Consider the following 21,116-nt stretch of genomic DNA (forward strand, 5'->3'; position numbering starts at 1 on the left):
CGCTCTTTCCATATTACTGCCTCCTTTGTACCCGGGAGTAGCCTAAGAACTTTTCAGTTTGTAGAAACAGTGGTTTAGTTGCAAGGTGAGGAGAAGATGCATGCAGCTCAGTTCACCCTTTTGGAGAACTTTGTTCTCTGGGAGCCATTTCCCTCTTACACACTGGGGCTCTAGATTTCTTGTATGCTTCATTTTTCCAATATGTAGGATATCTGTGAGTTCATTATAACTGCTTCTTTCCTTTCTTTGGTCATTGGCTAGCTCTTTCCTGCAAGACTGGCCTCCAATTTTTGGGGGTTTTTTTTGCCAGCCTGCTAAATTACAAAAGGGAAGCAGTGATGACAACTAGCCCTTTTTCTTTTCTTTTACCTGTTTGTCTGCTGCCCAACAGCATATGGAGCAACAGTTTCATTGGCCCTGGCAGGGAAAGAGGAGATTAAGGAGTGAGTGGATAGAGGCCCTGCCCATGAGTTTTCTGCTCCAGTGGAGGCCGGAAGGGAGTAGCGCCTGGGGAACAGGCCATTTGAGCTGAGGGAAACAAGGCCACATTCCTGTAAGGGACCTCTGCCACCACTGTCCCCTTTCCCATAGGCAGCCCGAGAGCCTCAGGAGGGACTTCACTTGTGGGTGTTTGCTGGTAACTCAAGAGACCCGCACATGGAAATTTCTCTTCTTCCCACTTTTGCTTACGATATGATGCAGTAGTTTTTGTCTTGTTTCACTGTAAAAAAAATAAACACATACTCTAAAGGCAACTATTAGAATTTCTTTCTTTCCATCTTTACTTTTAGAATCCAGAACATCCAAATAAGGATTATATAATTAACTTTGAGATTCGGTCCCTGCGAGATAGTCGAGCATTGATTGAGAAGGTTGGAATTGAAGATGCATCTCAATTCATAGAGGACAATCCACATCCCCGACTCTGGTATTTAAAAAAAATCCTCTCAAAACGTCTGGTGTATGCTTGTAACATCTCGGCTCTGTCGCTCCCGCTCTCGTACTGGCCTCCTGATGGGATTAGACCTCTGGTCATGCACTTCTTTTTAAAATATAGAAATTCATTTTAGATTTGGAAGTACTCAACGTAAGCATACTATTATATGAAAAATGCTTAAATGTGTGAAAATAATCACTTCCCACCATGTTTCACTAGAAACAATGGGTATAATAATTGAATTCTGATTCAAGCCTTGTTCAAGCCATTTGCAATAGGCTTTTCCATTTCTGTATTTAATAAAGGCGCCTACTGGCTGAAGCAGCTCTTCAGAAGCTAGATTTGCACACTGCGGAGCAAGCATTTGTGCGCTGCAAAGATTACCAAGGCATTAAGTTTGTGAAGCGCCTGGGCAATCTACAGAGTGAGTCCATGAAGCAGGCTGAAGTGGCTGCTTACTTTGGCAGATTCGAAGAGGCTGAGAGAATGTATCTTGATATGGACAGAAGGTGAGAAAAGAGGGTGCAGTCATCTGGAGCACCTCCAGAGCTTGTGATTTGGTTACAAGTGAGGAATGTAAAATAGACGAAATACATTTCTTTTAGAAAATAATTTCAGTTTGGATTACAACCTAGATATTCTACATGATTCTCGTTAATTTATGTTTTGTCAATTGGGGGCAGCTTTCTTCTCCATGGCTGGCCATGAGAGATTTTTTTTCATTTGGTAGGAAAAAATCATACGACTACAGAGAATGGGGGCTCTTATTTATTACACAGATCATTATTTGGGTTCTCTTTTTTGGTTTAGGCTGTTATTTAATGTTGAGTTCTCAAGGAGCATGAAAAAAATCAAAGGTATTTAGGGGTTGAGTTTTATTCTTTACATTTCATTTTTATTTGCATAAAATAATGCATGAACTTCATTTCAGCTCTAAACATTATGTCTCATTTTCATTAATATTATTTGTAATTCCAGGAGATCCCTGGTACAACTTAAACCCCGAAAAGAAAAATAAAATCAAACCTGTGTTTATAGGTTTGGTTTTGAAATAAACCTGATCATGTCTAACAAATTGATGAAATAGTTATTGTTTAAATCATTATTTTACTAAGTGAATTGCAAGTCCAGGAAAATAAAAGGCAGGAAACTGTTCCTTTTCCCTATTCCAGGTTCTCCCCATCGCCTCTTCCCTGCTCAGGCTAAGTTTCTAAAATGTTTGGAGAGTTACCGTGTCTGTCTTTTCACTGCTGAGTATTCTCGGTACCCTAGAATTGAACCTAGCACATAGTAGGTGCTTGATAAATATTTGTTAGATGAATGAATGGATGAACAAATGAATGAATGAATGCTGTTATTTGTAGAGATCTTGCTATTGGCCTCCGGCTGAAATTGGGAGATTGGTTTAGAGTACTCCAACTCCTGAAAACTGGATCTGGTGATGCGGATGACAGTCTCCTTGAACAAGCTCACAATGCCATTGGAGACTACTTCGCTGATCGACAAAAGTGGTAGGTTACCTATCTGGACCACCTCTTCCATTCCTCGAGCACGTGCTTAAAATGTTGCTGCCTGAGTACTTCCCTGTGAAATAATGCTAGAGAAATGAGGACCGTCCTCCTCGATCCTAAAATTCAAATAGCTCTAGATTCACACTGGAGAGCAAGAGATCCTTCAAGTGGTTAGATGAGCATTGTAAAACCGTGGAGTTTCCAAATGCACGAAACTTGCACTTCACTCTGGGCAGCTTTCTACCGTTTGAGACTACACTGTGCAATTCTAAGACATTAGATGATTTATTTCTGAAGAATGTAAAAAAAGTATTTTATATTTGCTTGTTTTGTTGTTATAGATTATTTTCAGAAATCATTGGTTTTATTCTTAAGTTTTCATTTTGATCAATATACTTATGTCAGTGTTTGGAAGAACGACTGCAGGTCAGATTAAAGCTATTTCTTAAGAATAGTCAAAGAATGTTGCAACTAAAATATGCTACACATTCTTTAGATCTTTTTTTCAATTTAAATGCTTCAAAGAGATTCTGTAACTGAAGATGATGACTAGAGTATACTAGTACTGGTAATTCTGATGAAGGAACATTTTTGGTGAAAGCGCTCATTTATCAGGAGATTCACATTAGTGTTTGAAAGTTTTCATTCTTTCTCTCCATAGGTTGAATGCTGTACAATATTATGTACAAGGCCGGAACCAGGAGCGCTTAGCGGAATGTTACTACATGTTAGAAGATTATGAGGGGTTGGAGAATCTTGCCAATTCACTTCCAGAACACCACAAGTTGCTTCCAGTAGGTATTGCACATTTTAGTTTTTGGAGTTGTTAGGTTACTTTATAAGGTATTTTAATGTTATGATCAGGAAATGTCCTCTGCAACAAAGAAAGTTAAAAATTACTCTACAATCTTACAGTTCCTTAGACATGGAATGATGCTTTTAATTATTAAAACAATCTGTCAGTATTACAGAGCGCTTGAAAGTGGAAGGGAGACTCAGTCCCGTTCCGACTGCTTTAACATGATCACAGTCTTGTGCAGTCTCATCAGTTTTATAAAATCGCTTTTAAAGGTTAGCTGAGGGCCAGGCCGGTGACGTAGTGGTGAAGTTTGCACGCTCTGCGTGGGCGGGCCGGGGTTCGTGGGGCCAGGGTTCCCAGGAGTGGACTATCCACCACTCATCAAGCCATGCTGTGGTGGCATCCCATATATAAAATAGAGGAAGATTGGCACAGATTTTAGCTCAGGGACAATCTTCCTCAGGAAAAAAAAAGTTAACTGAACACATGAGATATTTACAGATGAAATGATATGTTGTCAGAGATTTGCTTCAGAATAATCCAGGGTGGGTCTGGGGAGTGGTGTGTGTATGTGTACATTTGAAATTTACTATAAAAAAAGTTTTAAGAGATAGCTTGACTTTTATTAGGTTATATTACCAGTAAAGTATTTAATGTTAAGAAAGAAATGAAAAGCAGAGTTCTCTGTAGTTCCTTTTGAATGTTCTTTTAAAGCCTTTTTAAATTAATTGTCGAATAATGTATGAGTTTGTATTTTATTTATCTGAAGTGTAAATCACTGAGCTGTCCAATACCTATAGAGTCAGCAGCTGTCAACTGCAGGGTCTGGACATATATCAGTGGTGAGTTCTGCCACAAAAATTTTGTCTATTAAGTATAGAATTCTGATAATTCCGTTTTCTCTGTCATGAATTACAGCAGTTATCCCCGTAACAATGGCATGTTCATGCACCGTGTTCTCAGTCCTGTGTGTTTTCTTGAGTAGGAAGGAAATTAAAATTACTTATATACTAGTAATTATGAAATTACTTATAACCCTGGGTGTGGGGACAGTGTATCACACGTACATATATATTCATAGGACAAAGATGTTAGGAAATTACACCAGAATATTGAGAGAGGTTTCTTATGGGCAGTAAGATTATGAGTAGCTTTACTTTTTCATATTTTCCAATTTTTTTCCCATAATAATGTATTACTTTATAATCAGAAAAATAAAAGCATTGCTTTCTAAAAGGATAACAATATACAAAATGTACTTTTATGCTAGTTTCCCAAAATCTTTTAGAAGTCGGGGTGGGGAGAAAAACTCTGGCCAATTCGATATCCAGAAAGAAAAAAAATTGATTTTCTGAAAATGGAGAATACCACCAAACGAGTATGATTGGGTTTTGTTGGCTCCCTCTCCCTGCCGCCACCCTCCAAGGCGGCTCTGTTTTGTGTCTAGCTTCCTGAACTAATGAATGGCCAGCTTGTCTGGGGCATTTCTTTATAGAAGTATTTGAGCTCTGTGAATGCGAGGTTTCCTTAAGCCTCTAATTGATGACTGAATATTCTGTCAATTGCCTTAAAGGTTTTTCCACCCGCTAGTGGGGGCTTTGTTTTGGAGCTTGCTATTTCTATAAACTAGCAACTGAACTGAAAGAAGAAAAGAGGGCAGTATCTTCAGGATCAGGTTAAAAATCAGATGAGTGGTGTGAGCCAGTGAAGCCCTAGTTTTATAGATGGTGATACCTCAGCATCCTTTCTGGTTTGTAGCCTCTGCCCCTATGTCCATTGAAAAGGACAATCACAGTAACCACCAGTAAATTTAATATCCATATGTCCCTATGGAGTTTTGTAAATTAAAATATAAGTGATTTCCTTGGTCTGTGAAATCTGATAGTATTGTTTTGTACTTACAGGAAATAGCACAAATGTTTGTGAGAGTTGGAATGTGTGAACAAGCAGTGACTGCATTTTTGAAATGTAATCAGCCAAAGGCAGCAGTAGATACCTGTGTGCATCTCAACCAAGTAAGGAACTGGAAATTAGAGTCACCATGGTCATCCTTTAAAGATTGTTGCCAATATAAGGGTTGGACGGCTTGAGACGAAGTTTGTGAAAGGAGCCAGATATTCTTTTACTTAGTTGAGGACAAGAAAATGGAGTTTGCACTTACCTCTTGAAGTGCTACCATTAAGCGTGACCCACTAACTCAATATGGGAACATGAAGAAACCTGTGCCTTTAGTCTGGCAAGTTTTTGTGTGGAAGTAATTTCATAATTTTCTGCATTTTATTAGGGTTGGGTTTTATTTCCAAAGAAGGACCAGTTAATGGTCATTGCAAGAGGAAGGAATTGAGTTACTTTTATCACTATTTATTTTGGCAAATCTATTTTCCTTTCCCTTTATAGAAAATGAATATTTGATATTTTTAAGAGCTGAGATTTAACTAAAAGTATAGAATTGTTGACAATCATTGTATTCTTTTAAGTGTTTTCTTAAAGTATTTTGTAAAGCTCCATTTGCTTTATAAAAATAACTTTTAAATGTTAAATCTGATAGGACATTTTATTAACTGAAATTATGTATTTTGTATTACTATAAACAAATGTATCTTTTTCTCATTCATAGTTTGTACAAAATTAGAATTATAAGATGAATGTGATTATAAACTTTGAAGCTTTCCTTTTCAGATGTACTTCTTAAGCAAATCAAAGTCTTAGATCATTTAATCATTTAGACACATATTTAACTTAGAAAACTTATAATTGCTCTGATTTTAATTTAAGTGATTTTTAAAAACATATCGGTTTTTAATTTTGGCACAGTGTTATCTATTATTGTAAAGTGTTATCTATTATTGTAAGTTTTATTTTGTGAATTTTATGACATGTGACTGTAAATGCCTGGGTAACTGAATGGTATTATTTTTTCCCCAGTGGAACAAAGCTGTTGAATTGGCTAAAAATCATAGTATGAAAGAAATTGGATCCCTTTTAGCGAGGTATGCATCTCATTTATTGGAAAAGAATAAAACTCTTGATGCCATAGAACTCTACCGGAAAGCCAATTACTTTTATGATGCTGCTAAACTGATGTTTAAGGTAACGTAATAATCTTGGTGAGTATTTAGTTTGTTCTAGTTACTAGTGTTTTCTTATATACTAAAGAATACATTTTCCATTTTCTTTGGAAACAAATATTTATTATAGCAAAATCCCTCTGGTTTTATTACTACTATAACTATGCATTGTCTTAGTATTATTACCTTTTACAAACAGGGCTATTTATTAATAGTAGCACCTTATTGATAGCTAAACAGTTGTATATTTGCTTAACACTGAAATTAACAAAGAATTATAGAATTTTCAGGGACCATAAAATACAAATTCTCTTACCTGGGAATTAAATCTTGTTGATAATAGAATTTTGAGTTCTTTAAATGTATGTTTTAAAGACATTACACTTCTCATAATATGCATTTGGAGGGAAAATGACCAGTATAGTATTAATGTATTCCAATTTTACATTCTATTCTATTCTTTTCCCATTTGATTTAATGAAAAAGGAAAAATTTCCCTCAGAATCATCTAAATACATTAAAATTTCTGAAGGATGTACCATGTTAAAGCAGTCTTATTGTTGTGTACTTGGAACATTAGTTTTAAAATCTCTGTTACGGAAAATACTGCCCATTCTGTGAAAGTTTTCTTTATTCTGACTTGGTTATTTAACTGTATCTGTTATTTTCTATGATTGTTAAGAGTTCTAACTCCAAGAGCTAAATACTAAGGAAAAAACTACGTACCTATCAATACTAAGGAAAAGAAATGGGTTTTAAAATTTTTATCATAAGTAGGTGGTTTTTGTATTCCATCCTGACTTTACTCCTTTTTTTAGAGACTCAAATTTCAGAAATGATTATATTTATACAAATGTAGATTAATAAATATCTTCCCCCAAATCTTCAAATGTTTACAGATTGCAGATGAAGAGGCAAAGAAAAGAACTAAACCTTTACGTGTGAAGAAGCTGTATGTCCTGTCAGCGTTACTAATAGAGCAATACCACGAACAGATGAAGAATGCCCAGCGAGGGAAAGTTAAAGGGAAGGGTTCAGAGGTAAACGACATTAAATCATCTGAAGTATTTAAGAAAAAAGCCTATCAAGCTTATCTTTATGGATAGGTCATTTAATTTGCTTGTTTGCATTTATTTTCTTAAATGATATGAGGAAAAGGAATGACTGTTTTGGAATTAGTGCTCAAATTTAGAAATCTCTACTTGGAAATACTGAAAATTATGCTTTCTGCAAGACTAATCTGTAGTCTTTGTTTTAATTATTTCCTTCTTAGTAAATCCTTTCTAATCAGTGAGTTTTAAAAACTTTCCTAGAATATGTATATTATTTGGTGTATAAATGAATTATTCTCTTACTAACTTAAAGTTTAATCAATTCATTTTAAAATTTGATCATACCACGGGGAGAATCCTTTCACAATGCGTATGTATATCAAATCGCCACGATGTATGCTTTAAATATCTTATAATTTTATTTGTCAGTTATACCTCAATAAAGCTGAAGAAAAAAATGTCATCATAGCAGTTTAACAAAATATGAATTATATTGGAGTAATTAAGTCTGTAGTGACAGACTTGTGACGATAAAATCTATTAATCTGGATATTTCAATGTATAACAGTTTCAGGAGCTCTCTTCACTGGAAGGACCATTGTTAGAGTCGTGCTGACAGAAAGTGTGGGTCTGCTTTCCTTGTAGGCCACTTCCGCTTTGGCTGGTTTGCTGGAAGAGGAAGTTCTGTCCACAGCGAGTCGCTTCACAGACAATGCTTGGAGAGGGGCTGAGGCTTACCACTTCTTCATCCTGGCCCAGAGGCAGCTCTACGAGGGCTACGTGGACACTGCGCTGAAGACAGGTGGGCTGTTCCCTGACGCGGAGAATTGACTCAAAATTACAGGCGGAAATGAAGGGCCAGCTCCCTCTATATGCTCTTACGTTAATTTCAAGAACACTTTTTTCTATGGATTTATTTTTATATGTTTGAGATTTGCTATCTATAATTTGTTTTGTGCATTCCCCTTTTTGAAGTTCTTATTTTTTAATACATAGAAAGCAATACATATGGTTCACAGAAAAACCAGGAATTTGAAATAAGCAAAAAGAACATTTATAGCGTTCACTATTCTATCCATTCAAAGTCAAAAAACTTAATAGCCAAGTCCATATCCTTTTGAGTGTGGGTATATAAATAATTTGTTTTTTTTTACAGTATTGGGAATATAGCAGGTCATACTTTTGGGTACTTTTTAAAAAACATAATATGTTGCAAAATATTTCCGTATCAGTAGATAGATTTCTATAGCATGTAACTTGTTTTTTTATAAAAATGATACTTATATAACCATTTTAACCGAAACAGAAAAAAAATACAAAGAAAAAAGTAAAATAATCTAATAATTTGGAAAATAATCTTAAAAATTTGGAGGTAGTCATTGCTAACATTTGGGTGAACTTCTTTTTAGACTTTATCCACGTGTATAAAATTGTATACAGTTTGACTTAATGTAGCATCATACGATATACGTTGTTCAGGAGCTTGCTTTTTACCCTCAACAGTTATCTTTGCAGTTATCTTTCCAAGTTGGTAAACATAGATCTGTGTCATCATTTTTATTGCTACATAATATGCCATTGTATTTATATACTATAATTTATAGAAGCTTATTTACATGCAGTATCAGGATCTTCATTTCTGGATTAATGATATTCTAGAGTTTAGATATATTAACTCCAAAAGAGCATAATTATGAGAATTATGTTTTAAACCAAAGCATATGAAGGACAAAACCATTATAGTGCTTTCAGATGGGCATAACAGCAGTGCAGGTGCTGTCACCCTCCATCCCAGCCTTCCCGTGTCACAGTGGTTGGGCCACTGTGAAATCACCAATCAGTTGCTTGTGTCATCACCAACATACATCACACCCTAATATATCCTCAATCTATATCATAATGGCATGATCTTTAAGAGAAATCTTTTAGAGAAATTCTTTTATTTGAGTGTTTCTGGCATTCTATAGCGATGGTTTTTCTTTTTTCATTATTTTTGTAAGAGTTCTTTAGAGATTATAACCTCAGCCAATGTATTGATTTTCCTTAGAATTTATAAGTTATAATTATTTATCCTCTCTAAGCTTCAGTTTCTTTTTGTGAAAAGTGGGGATGATAGTATCGCCTTCACAGGGTTGTTTTAAGGATTAAGTGAGAAATTCATGAAAAGAAAATTCACTTATTACAGTGCCTGACATTGTGAGCCCTCAAGAAGTGGTAGCCACGATGATAATAGTAATAGTGGTTTTCTACAGTCCTATAAATCCGTCTTTTGCTTTATATATTTCACATAGGGGTCCTGCTCAGGAAGTTCTTCACTGGAAGGTTATTAGATGTTATGTTTTATTATAACTTCTTAGTTAGCCTAAAAACATTTATTAAAACCTTAGTCTTTCCCCACAGATTTGAAATTCTACCTCCATGAAACTAAATTTACGCATATTCTTAATCTCTTCTTAGACTGTTATTTTCTAGTCACGAGTTTCTGTGTCAGTACTGCCGTCTTACTTACCTTACTTTTACATTTTAATATTTTGACTTTCACCTCCTTCATTACTCTTCTTTTTGAAAAAAATTTGGGGTATTCTCTTGCATTTCTTCATCCAGATTAACTTTAGAATCTTTTTTTAGTCCGGAAGGTGTTTCAATGAAGTCCCATTGGGTTTTGAATTGGGATTGCATTAATTTAATGTGTTATTAATGGGATCATTGATATGTTTACAATATTGAGTTTTCTCATCCAGAAACATCAATTTTTTAAAACTATATATTTGTCTTCTCTCTAGAGTTCTGTAGTTTTCTTCTTGTATACTCTGAATATTTCTTTTGCAGTTTCTTTCTATTTTTGTTGTCATTAGCAATGGGACTATAAATTTGTTTTTCGAATTGTTTATTAGTTATACATAGGAATCATTTTTATTTTTATGTGTTTACTTTATAACTGACCATTTAATTTTAACTGATTTATATACAAATTATTCACTGTTTAAAATTGTTGTATTTTATATAATTTATGCACAATTTCTAGACTTATAAGATAAAATTAGACCTTTAACTTGAGATTCTTCACCTACTGGGTGAAGATATCCACATACTTCAATATTCTTGTCAGTGATAAAATGATCTGAAACAATGTATGCCCTGTAAATTATTGCCTATGAACCTATAAAATTAGAGGGTATTATTTATTGTAAGTGAATGAATGAATTTTTGGTAAATTTCTTCCATTGAACTTTGTTGTAAATACTTGACCCGGTTTACAGGAATCTAATTGTAAAATACATGAATATATTGTCTTAAATTACTTTATGAAATGCCCAATATACTGTAACAAGATATTTTTAAGATTGTAAGGTCTAGAGAAGGAAAAAGATACAATTTGGTTACCGATCTGATATTAATTCTACAGTGCATTTTTAGGAAAGAGATTATATCTCCAGTATAGAAAAATTAAAAATAAGATGTGGTTAGCTGTCAAAATAAATTGTCTGAACTGACAACTTAGAGGCTCATTTTCACTTCTTTTTTCTCAACATTCTATTGTTTCAATAAGACAAACAGAAAAGCAATAATCTGTTCAAAGAAACACAAATAGAAAACATATGATTTTATACTTTTTTTTTTTTACAAAAGGGAGCATGATATTGTCTTGAGAATTATGACTAACACAGTATAATATTAATTTACTTTTTCTGGAATGCCACAGAAATTTCTAACATGTTTATATGGAACAAAAGAGGCATGTTTTGACATCAGATTTCTTTGTCTGTGTGTATGTGCATGATGCGGTGGTGGTGATTTTTGTAGGACCTGAGCTGTTGGCTGGCATTACAGAACCCTGGAAATCACGTAGCCTGCTTCCTCCCACTAGTGCTGCCATCTCCCGTGGTGGTTTGCTTTCAGTGTGCTAAGGTTCACGTGGGTTAAACTACCGCAGCTGGCATGGATTCTCTTCCATGCATGTTCATGGTATCATGATTACTTTTCAAAATCCACTTTGTCTTCTCTTTCCCAGCTCTTCACCTGAGAGACTATGAAGACATCATCCCTGCCGTTGAGATCTACTCTCTGTTAGCACTCTGTGCGTGTGCCAGCAGAGCTTTTGGTACTTGTTCAAAAGCTTTTATTAAACTCGAATCTTTAGAGACCCTCAGTTCAGAACAGAAACAGCAATATGAAGATCTTGCTCTAGAAATCTTCACCAAACATACTCCAAAAGATAACAGAAAATCGGAGCTGGACAACCTTCTTGAAGGGTATGCTAATTTTAATTAGTAGATGTCACTCTACCTTATTAGAAGCTTGGATTTCTATATGTATAATAGTGCATAGTAATTATTAAAGCGCTAAATTTTGAAGTAATTTACCTTAACATTTTACCCTATTTTATTTAGTCTTACAAGCGTATTAATGCTTTATTTTCTCATTGTAAGAAAAGTTTTAATTTGGAGTTTACCTTGAAATCTTTTTCATTCTTCAGTTTTTAAAGTGTAATAAATAAAGTTTTAAGTCATTAGAAGTTTCAAAGTATAATTAAATTGTTTTTCCTCTTATTTTTACAGAGGGGAAGGGAAACTGCCAACATGTGTTGCCACAGGAAGCCCAATCACCGAATATCAGTTCTGGATGTGCAGTGTATGCAAGCACTGTGTGCTGGCTCAGGAGATCAGTAACTACAGCTTCTGTCCCTTATGCCATAGTTCAGTGGGATAAAGAAGTGACAAACTGCGTAAAATTGTGAAATATATGTAGCAAATATATATAGGTGTAACTGTATATATAATAAGGTTGACTTCCATATGTTTTTATAAATATGTATTGACTTCCACATGTTTTTATATATATATAATTTTGTGTAAAAATACAACTGTGAAATAATGATGCTGGTTTTCAATAAAACGTGGAAATCAACCTTATTTTCTGTCTGTCTGTCTATCTATCTGTCTATCTTGTGGTTGGTTACATGATACTATGGAAATATTCCGAATGGGAAATTTTTTCTCATACTGTCAAGGTTACTAATTCCTTAAAATATCTTGGCGGGGGTGGGGGGACGGGGAAGTCTAAGAGTGGGGCAAAGTTGAGTTTAGGGAATTGATATAACCTGTATTAGAAGGAGGTTAAACAACTATAAGACTGAAATGAGCTCTAACTCTTGCTGTATTTAATTAAATAAGTTGTGGAATGTCTTCTCTATTTCATTTTCAGAAGTGAAGAGAAGGCATTTTGAGACATTTTCTACATTGTTTCTAATAGCCTTATTTTTTATAGCTTTTCCTTTTTTATCTACCCTTTTAGACTCATCTAAGAGATGGCATTTGGCATTTACTCTTCGTCTTATTGTGCAGAAAACTTGGCTCTATATCAATTTATACAAAACATCCATTTTCTAGTTACAGTTTCAGTTGAAACATTGTCCCCAAGCTGGACCCTTGAATAAGCAGCTCTCGGGCTGTACGGAGTGATTCTTTCTTGATATGCATCTGTTTTGACTTATTATCATTATTTAAAAAAGAACAAATTGTAATCAGTAATTGGTAATTTCTTACCTGTTTTATGTAGCTAATAATGTTCTCCATTTATTTCTAATGAACTTACATCTTCTCATTTTGTGGCTGCAGACCAGACTCTAGCACAATTTCATCAAGATTATTTGCTGAAGTTTGGCTCATGTTTAGTGGAGGCAATAAATAAAGAGAAATATGCAACATTGTTATTGCAGCTGCAATACTTAGGTCAGTTAACTCTCTCAATGTGATATGTTTTTGGTCTTTTAGAAACAAATTAAGCCTGTTGCAGACTGAGAATAGTGAGCTATGAGAAGAGGTTTAGAGCCTACATGAGTTTATGACAGCGGGCTCATGTGCGTAAATAAAATGAGATCAGAAGTCTTAGAAGTCTCTGTCCGTGTTTGTGTGCCTTGTTGGAAGTTACCTTCATATAATAGCAGCCTCACTACCAAGCAAGCCATTCTAGAGGTCGTGGAACAGAAAGGGTTATAAACCAAATGAGGATGCTCAAACTGCATTGTTTATTGAATCAATTTGAAACATGCAGTGAGGAACAAGGAGAAAGTGAACACTATTAGGATAAGGTGCCAGTGGGGTAGAAAGATTACAGTATCTGAATCCTCAGTTATATATTTTTCTTATCTCCTGGTTGTCTACCTCATCAGCTTCCCCCTGATAGTGTGATTATGAGGAGGACCAGAGTTGAGGTTGGAGCCAGGGGACCCAATCAGATGGAATGTATCACAGGCCAGTGATGCACACTTGCTCTGTAGTAGAAGCTCTGGGGCAAGTACACCTGGCCACAGCTTTAGGTTGCTGAATTAGCCTGCTCAGCAGTCATGGATTCGATTGTGTTTCCTGGGCAGAGGACGGGTCAGAGTAAGTGTCACAATGGGTAACTGAATCAAGACCTCATACATATTGAGTGCTTTATCAGTTGCATTATATTTAGTGTGTCATGAATATTTACTTCCTTGGTTGCCTTCTGTATTTTCAGTGCCTCATCAATATTAGGTATGGTCACACATATATGCTCTATTTACTTTGTCTAACATGTCTCATAAGTTTCGTATCTAAGTTTAACACAGTGAATTTCATCTATCTCATTTGTCTTTTTCTATGCCAGAATAGAATATTTCCCTGAATCAGAAATAATATCCTAGCAAAGAGATCAGTCCTAGGGAATATATCTCCTGTTTCAGGTCTTAATTTCAAGTCTTTGGTCCATTTTGAGTCTATTTTTGTGTATGGAGAAAGATAAAGGTCAATTTTCATTCTTTTGCATGTGGCTGCCCAGTTTTCCCAACACCACTTATTGAAAAGGCTTTCCTTTCTCCATTGTATGTTCTTGGCTCCTTTGTTGAAGATTAGCTCTCCGTAGATGTGTGGTTTTATTTCTGGGCTTTCAATTCTGTTCCATTGATCTGTGTGCCTGTTTTTGTACCAGTACCCTGTTGTTTTGATTACTATAGCTTTGGAGCATATTTTGAAGTCTGGGATTGTGATACTACCAGCTTTGTTCTTGTTTCTCAGGATTGCTCTGGCTATTTGGGGTCTTTTGTTGCCCCATATAAATTTTAAGATTTTTTGTTCTATTTCTGTGAAGAATGTCATTGGGATTCTGATTGGGATTGCATTGAATCTGTAGATAGCTTTAGGTAGTATGGACATTTCAACTATGTTTATTCTTCTGATCCATCTGCATGGAATATCTTTCCATTTCTTTATGTCATTATCTATTTCTTTCACTAATGTCATATAGTTTTCCTTGTATAGGTCTTTTGCCTCCTTGGATAAGTTTATTCTTAGATATTTTATTCTTTTTGTTGCAATTGTAAATGGGATTGTATTCTTGAGTTCTCATTCTGTTAGTTCGTTATTGGAGTATATAAATTCCACTGATTTTTGCAGTTGACTTTATATCCTGTGACTTTGCTGTAGTTGTTGATTATTCTAATAGTTTTCTGATGGATTCTTTAGGGTTTTCCATATGTAAAATCATGTCATCTGCAAACAGTGGGAGTTTCACTTCTTCATTGCCTATTTGGATTCCTTTTATTTCTTTTTCTTGCCTAATTGCTCTGGCCAATACCTCTAGTACTATGTTGGATATGACAAATAAAAATGGCAAGTAATAGGATATATTGGAGTATACGAGGAAGCCATTTTGTGTAAACCTAATTCAGCCTGACCTTGTCTTTCCAAAAGGGCCTGACCGTGGCTGTTGAGCATGCTTTAGAGATTCCCCATGGCAAGAACAAAGGCCCTTGAGATTAAGGTGCAACTTCTCTTCCCCTCCCAACATTGGCATTTCTTTAAGGATTAAGCATCTTTCTTTGGGCTAGGAACTGATTGCTTGCGGCACCCGCCTGTGACCACCCAGCTCAAGACAATAGACTTGCCTCATGGTATGCCCACCGCCTGTAACCACCCAGCTCAAGACAATAGATTTGCCTCCTGCTACGCCCTCCGAGATAGCAGACCACTACCTGCTGTGCCCATCAAGTGCGGTGCCCACAGGGCAGTCTTGTGACTATTGTGGGAGGGACATTTCAATCATATGTGAAACACCCTCTTTGAGGGTGTATAACCACCATGTGTACCCCCACTTCTTTGGAGTGCTCTGTTCCTTTGTGGAAAGACTCTCCTGGGTTATAATCCTCAGATTTCAGCTCAGAATAAACTCACTCAAATTTTCATTTATAGATTGGTTATGGATTATTTTCATTGACAGATACGAGTGGTAAGAGTGGGCACCCTTGTCTTGTTCCTGTTCTCATAGGTATGGCTTTCAGTTTATCTCCATTGTGCATGATGTTGGCTGTGGGTTTGTCATATACAGCCTTTATTATGTTGAGGTACTTTCCTTCTTTACTCATTTTATTGAGAGTTTTTATCATGAATGGACGTTGGATCTTGTCAAATGCTTTCTCTGCATCTATTGAGATTATCATGTGGTTTTTGTTCCTCATTTTGTTAATGTGGTGTATCACACTGATTGATTCGCCAATGTTGAACCATCCCTGTGTCCCTGGTATGAATCCCACTTGATCATGGTGTATGATCTTTTTAATGTATCGCTGTATTTGATTTGCCAATATTTTGTTGAGGATTTTTGCATCTATGTTCATCTGCAATATTAGCCTGGAATTTTCCTTCTTTGTGTTGTCCTTTTCTGGCTTTGGTATCAGGGTGATGTTGGCCTTGTAGAATGTATTAGGAATTTTTCCATCTTCCTCAATTTTTTGGAATAGTTTGAGAAGGCTAGGTAATAAATCTTCTTTGAATGTTTGGTAGAATTTTCCAGAGAAGCCATCTTGTCCTAGACTTTTATCTTTTGGGATGTTTTTGATTACTATTTCAATCTCTTTACTTGTGATTGGTCTATTCAGGTTCTCTATTTCTTCTTGATTCAGTTTTGGGAGGTTGTAAGAGTCTAAGAATTTATCCATTTCTTCAAGATTGTCCAGTTTGTTGACATATAGTTTTTCATATATTCTCTTATAATCTTTTGTATTTCTGTGGTACCTGTTGTAAGTTCTCCTCTTTCATTTCTAATTTTATTTATTTGAGCCTTCTCTGTTTTTTTCTTAGTGAGTCTGGCTAAGAGTTTGTCAATTTTGTTTATCTTCTCAAAGAACCAGCTCCTTGTTTCATTGATCCTTTCTACAGTCTTTTTTGTTTCAATTTCATTTATTTCTGCTCTAATTTTTATTATTTCCCTCCTTCTGCTGAGTTTGGGCTTTGTGTTTTCTTCTTTTTCTAATTCTGTTAGGTGTGGTTTAAGATTGATTATTTGAGCTTTTTCTTGTTTGTTAATGTGGGCCTGTATTGCTATAAATTTCCCCCTTAGGACTGCTTTTGCTGCATCCCATATGAGTTGGTATGGAGTGTTCTTATTCTCATTTGTGTCCAGATATTTTTTGATTTCTCCCTTTATTTCTTTGATGATCCATTGGTTGTTCAGTAGCATGTTGTTTAGTCTCCACATTTTTATTCCTTTCCCAGCTTTTTTCTTGTTATTGATTTCTAGTTTCATAGCAGTATGGTCATAAAAGATACTTTATATGATTTCAATCTTCTTAAATTTATTGAGGTTTGCCTTGTTTCCCAATTTATGGTCTATCCTTGAGAATGTCCCATGTGCACTTGGGAAGAATTTATATTCTGCTGGTTTTGGATGGAGAGTTCTGTATCTATCTATTAAGTCCATCTGGTCTAATTTTTCATTTAATTCCATTATTTCCTTGTTGACTTTTTGTTTGGATGATCTATCCAGATTATCCAGATGTATGTAGGGTATTGAGGTCCTCTCCTATTATTGTGTTGTCATTGGTATCTCCTTTTAGGTTTGTTAGTAGTTGCTTTATGTACTTCGGTGCTCCTGTGTTGGGTGCATATGTATTTATAAGTGTTATATCTTATTGGTGGAGTGTCCCTTTTATCAGTATATACTGCCTCTTTGTCCCTCTTTACTTGTTTTGTCTTGAGGTTTACTTTGTCTGATATAAGTATGGCAATACCTGCTTTCTTTTGTCTGCTGTTAGCTTAGAATATTGTCTTCCATCCCTTCACTCTAAGCCTGTGTTTGTCTTTGGAGCTGAGCTGTGTTTGTTGGAGGCAGCATATTGTTTGGTCTTATTCTTTAATCCATCCTGCCACTCTGTGTCTTTTGATTGGAGAACTCAGTCCATTAACATTTAGAGTGATTATTGATATATGAGGGCTTCATACTGCCATCTTATTGCTCATTTTCCAGTTCTTCTGCATTTCCTTTGTTTCTCATCCCATGTGTATTTCGAACTACCAGTTTGATTAGGTAGTTTTCTATGGTGGTTTTCTTCATTTTCTCCTTGCTTATCATATATGTCTCTGTTCTAATTGTTTAGTGGTTACCATTAGGTTTGTATAAAAAATCTCGTGGATGAGGTAGAGCATTTTCTGATAACTTTTATTTCCTTAGACTATGCTGATTCTGTCCCTTTCCTCTTCCCCTTTTAAGTTATTTATGTCATATCTTATTCCATCTCGTGTTGTGAATTTGTGGTTAAAATGATGAGATTATTTTTATTTTGTTGTTTTCCTTTTCTTCATCATTAATGTTAAAGTTGAGTGTTGACTAACCTGATCTGATACAGAGCTGCCATTTTCTGATTACTGCCTTCCTATTCATCAACTTGCTCAGGGCTTTGTAGCCCTTTTCCTATTTTTTTTTTTCAGGTATGAGGGCCTTCTTGAGGATTTCTTATGGGGGTGTCTTGTGGTGATGAACTCCCTTAGCTTTTGTTTGTCTGGGAAAGTTTTTATTTCTCTGTCATATCTGAAGGATATTTTCGCTGGATAGAGTATTCTTGGCTGAAAGTTTTTGTCTTTCAGAATTTTGAATATATCATTCCACTGTCTCCTAGCCTGTAAGGTTTCTGCTGAGAAATCTGCTGAAAGCCCGATAGGGGTTCCTTTGTAAGTTATTTTCTTCTGCCTTGCTGCCCTTAGTATTTTTCCTTTGTCATTGACTTTTGCCAGCTTTACTACTATATGCCTTGCAGTATATAGTACGTCTTTTTTACATTGATGAAATTAGGAGATCTACTGGCTTCATTCTCTTCTATTTCTAGGTCTTTTCCCAGGTTTGGGAAGTTCTCAGCTGTTATTTCTTTGAACAAGCTTTCTGCTCCATTCTCCTTCTCTCCCCTCTCTTGAATACATATAATCTTTATGTTGCATTTCCTAATTGAGTCAGATATTTCTCTGAGAGTTTCTTCATTTCTTTTTAGTCTTAGTTCTCTCTTCTCCTCCATCTGAAACATTTCTATATTACTGTCTTCTAAATAGCTAATTCTGTCCTTTATATTGTCAACTCTGTTGTTTAGGGAATCCAGATTTTTCTTAATCTCATCCATTGTGTTTTTAATCTCCCACAATTCTGATTCGTTCTTCTTTATAGTTTCATTCTCTTGTAAAGAAGCTCCTGAATTTATTGATTTGTCTGTGTTTTCTTGTAACTCATTGAATTTTTTTATGATAGCTATTTTGAATTCTTTGTCATTTAGATTATGAATTTCTGTGTCTTCAGGATTGGTTTCTGGGTACTTGTCACTTTCCTGCTGGTCTGGAGATTTAATATGCTTTTTCATACTGCTTGGTGGCTTGGATTTTTGCCTCCACGTAGTTATTATCTGGTCACAGCTTCCACCTGCCGCCACTGGGTGGGGATCAGGCACTGTGTATTCTGGGCCCAGCACCATCCAGGGCTCTTTAGCTCCAGCTGCTGACTTCTTTTCTCTCTGTGTGATGCTCTGACTGATGGCAGATCTGGGGTGCTGGGCGGGCAAGGGTGCTTTTGTTCACTTGCACTTCCCCCTGCCTCTGTTATTCTCTCTGTGTGGAGCTCTGAGCGATTGTAGAACTAGAGTGCTTGCGAGGGACGGGGAGCCTTCTTACATCTGCACACCTTTCCTGGCCCCCATCGCTATCTCTGCTTGGCACTCTGGGTGATCCCAGAGACCTGTGTGCCTTTCCCAGATGCTGCCTCCATCTCTGTGGCGTGCTCTGGGCAATTGTAGGACTAGAGTCTGGGCATGGGAAGGGGTGCCTTCTTACACCTGCGCACCTTTCCCAGCCCCTGCCTCTCTCTCTGCTCAGCACCCTGGGTGATCCTGGAGACCTGCACACTTTTCCTAGCTGCCGCCTCTCTCTCCCCACTGCGCTCTGGGCAATCATGGAGCTGGAGTGCTGGGTGGGGGAAGGGGCACCTTCTTTCACCTGTGCACCCTTCCCAGCCGCCACCTCTCTCCCACCTTGGCACTCTGGGTGATCATGGAGACCTGTGCGCCTTTCCCAGATGCCACTTCTCTCTCTGCTCGGCACTCTGGGTGATCAGAGGGCTGGAGTGCTGGGTGGGGGAGGGGCACCCTCTTTCTTCTGCGCAATCCCAGCATTCTCCCTGTGCCCTCACCAACTGCTCTCCTGGAGTGCTAGTTTGATGGAGACACCCCCACAAGAGCTCAGTCTCCTCTATGTGTAGGGCTTTCTCTTGGGCTGTGAGGGAACTTGGAGAGCAATGGTGTTCCTGCAGAGGGCCACCCCTCCCCCCTTTCCTCTCACAGCTGGGCACTGTCCTGAGGTCCCTGGCTGCCATTGGGAAGAGAAGAGTCCCCCTTACCAGATTCCACTTCCTCCAGAGACTCCAGCCCAACCACCTTCAGACATATGGCTGCGTGGGTCTCTCAGATGTCTTTTGTGTTGTGTGAATCTCCTCTGTTGGTGTATGAATGTCTTTTTGGTTGTACTTTAGAAGGGGGAGTTCAAGTGGAGAGCTCACTCTGCCATGATGCTGACATCTGGAATATATCTCCTGTTGAATTTAACTACAAATTTCTATAAGACTTTCTATTTTCAGGAATGAAACTGTTCTCTGCTTCATTAAGGAAAGAGAAATTTTCAGGGATGTAGGGTGCAGGGTTCCTGCAGGACTGCATATTCAGAGTTGTGATTCTTGGTCCCTGGTCTAATGCCTGAACATCTCTTCTTTCTCTTTCCCTTTCCCATCTCAGGAATCAGCTGAGAACATAAAGCTAAATTGTCATTCCTCCAGCCCTTACTCTGACTTGTTGATTACACTCCCATTTGCTTCAATTCCAAAATCAGCTGTTGACTCCTCAGGCCTTTCCTAACATTTTTTGTGAACTCTCGTGGAGCTTTCTCATTTGGCACTGATTCCATGCTGCCTGAGCCCTTGAATTTTTCCATAAACTAGTTATTTCAGATAGATTCTGAATTGCTGTCACTACTTCTTGTTCGGTTTAATCCAGAAACCAAAATCTCTAAAAACAACCTCTCATCTCTTGTAGACCTAATTATCACATACATATATGTGTGTGTGTATATGTGTATATACATGTATGTATATGTGTGTGTATATATACACACACATGTATATATATGCACACACACAAATACATTATACATACATGTATATACATATATATATTCACAGACATATCTTTTCTACTATTGTAAAAGCTTATGACTGTTTGGGATTTATATCTGTGAAAGTTTTAGTGATCTGCCATAATGTCTTGGGGACCTTGGTCTTGCTTGAAAATGGTACTAGAGAAAGATCCACAGTATGAATTTACCCTATTTGTTTTATTTAATATGAAGGGAATTTCAGGATAACACCACCAACAAACTCTTCCCTGATGAAAGGGGCAAAGAGAAGCAAAATGGTCTATATATAACA

General features: G+C 36.6%; 1 protein-coding gene across 8 annotated transcripts in view; it reads left to right on the top strand.

Annotated features, from left to right (window-relative positions):
- Positions 1-12,280, top strand: part of WDR35 (WD repeat domain 35) — a 54,741-nt gene extending 42,461 nt beyond the window's left edge. For all 8 annotated transcript variants that reach the window (XM_023619470.2, XM_001503372.7, XM_023619471.2 and 5 more), the window contains 10 exons: positions 792-928; positions 1,243-1,446; positions 2,302-2,448; positions 3,110-3,242; positions 5,152-5,262; positions 6,173-6,337; positions 7,215-7,355; positions 8,013-8,169; positions 11,380-11,620; positions 11,927-12,280. In XM_023619470.2, the coding sequence (XP_023475238.2) occupies positions 792-928; positions 1,243-1,446; positions 2,302-2,448; positions 3,110-3,242; positions 5,152-5,262; positions 6,173-6,337; positions 7,215-7,355; positions 8,013-8,169; positions 11,380-11,620; positions 11,927-12,077 (1,587 nt within the window). In that variant the 3' untranslated portion in view covers positions 12,078-12,280. The remainder of the gene's footprint in view (positions 1-791; positions 929-1,242; positions 1,447-2,301; positions 2,449-3,109; positions 3,243-5,151; positions 5,263-6,172; positions 6,338-7,214; positions 7,356-8,012; positions 8,170-11,379; positions 11,621-11,926) is intronic.
- Positions 12,281-21,116: the final 8,836 nt, after the last annotated feature.

This window comes from Equus caballus, chromosome 15 (assembly GCF_041296265.1).
Source record: "Equus caballus isolate H_3958 breed thoroughbred chromosome 15, TB-T2T, whole genome shotgun sequence".
Taxonomy (NCBI): domain Eukaryota; kingdom Metazoa; phylum Chordata; class Mammalia; order Perissodactyla; family Equidae; genus Equus; species Equus caballus.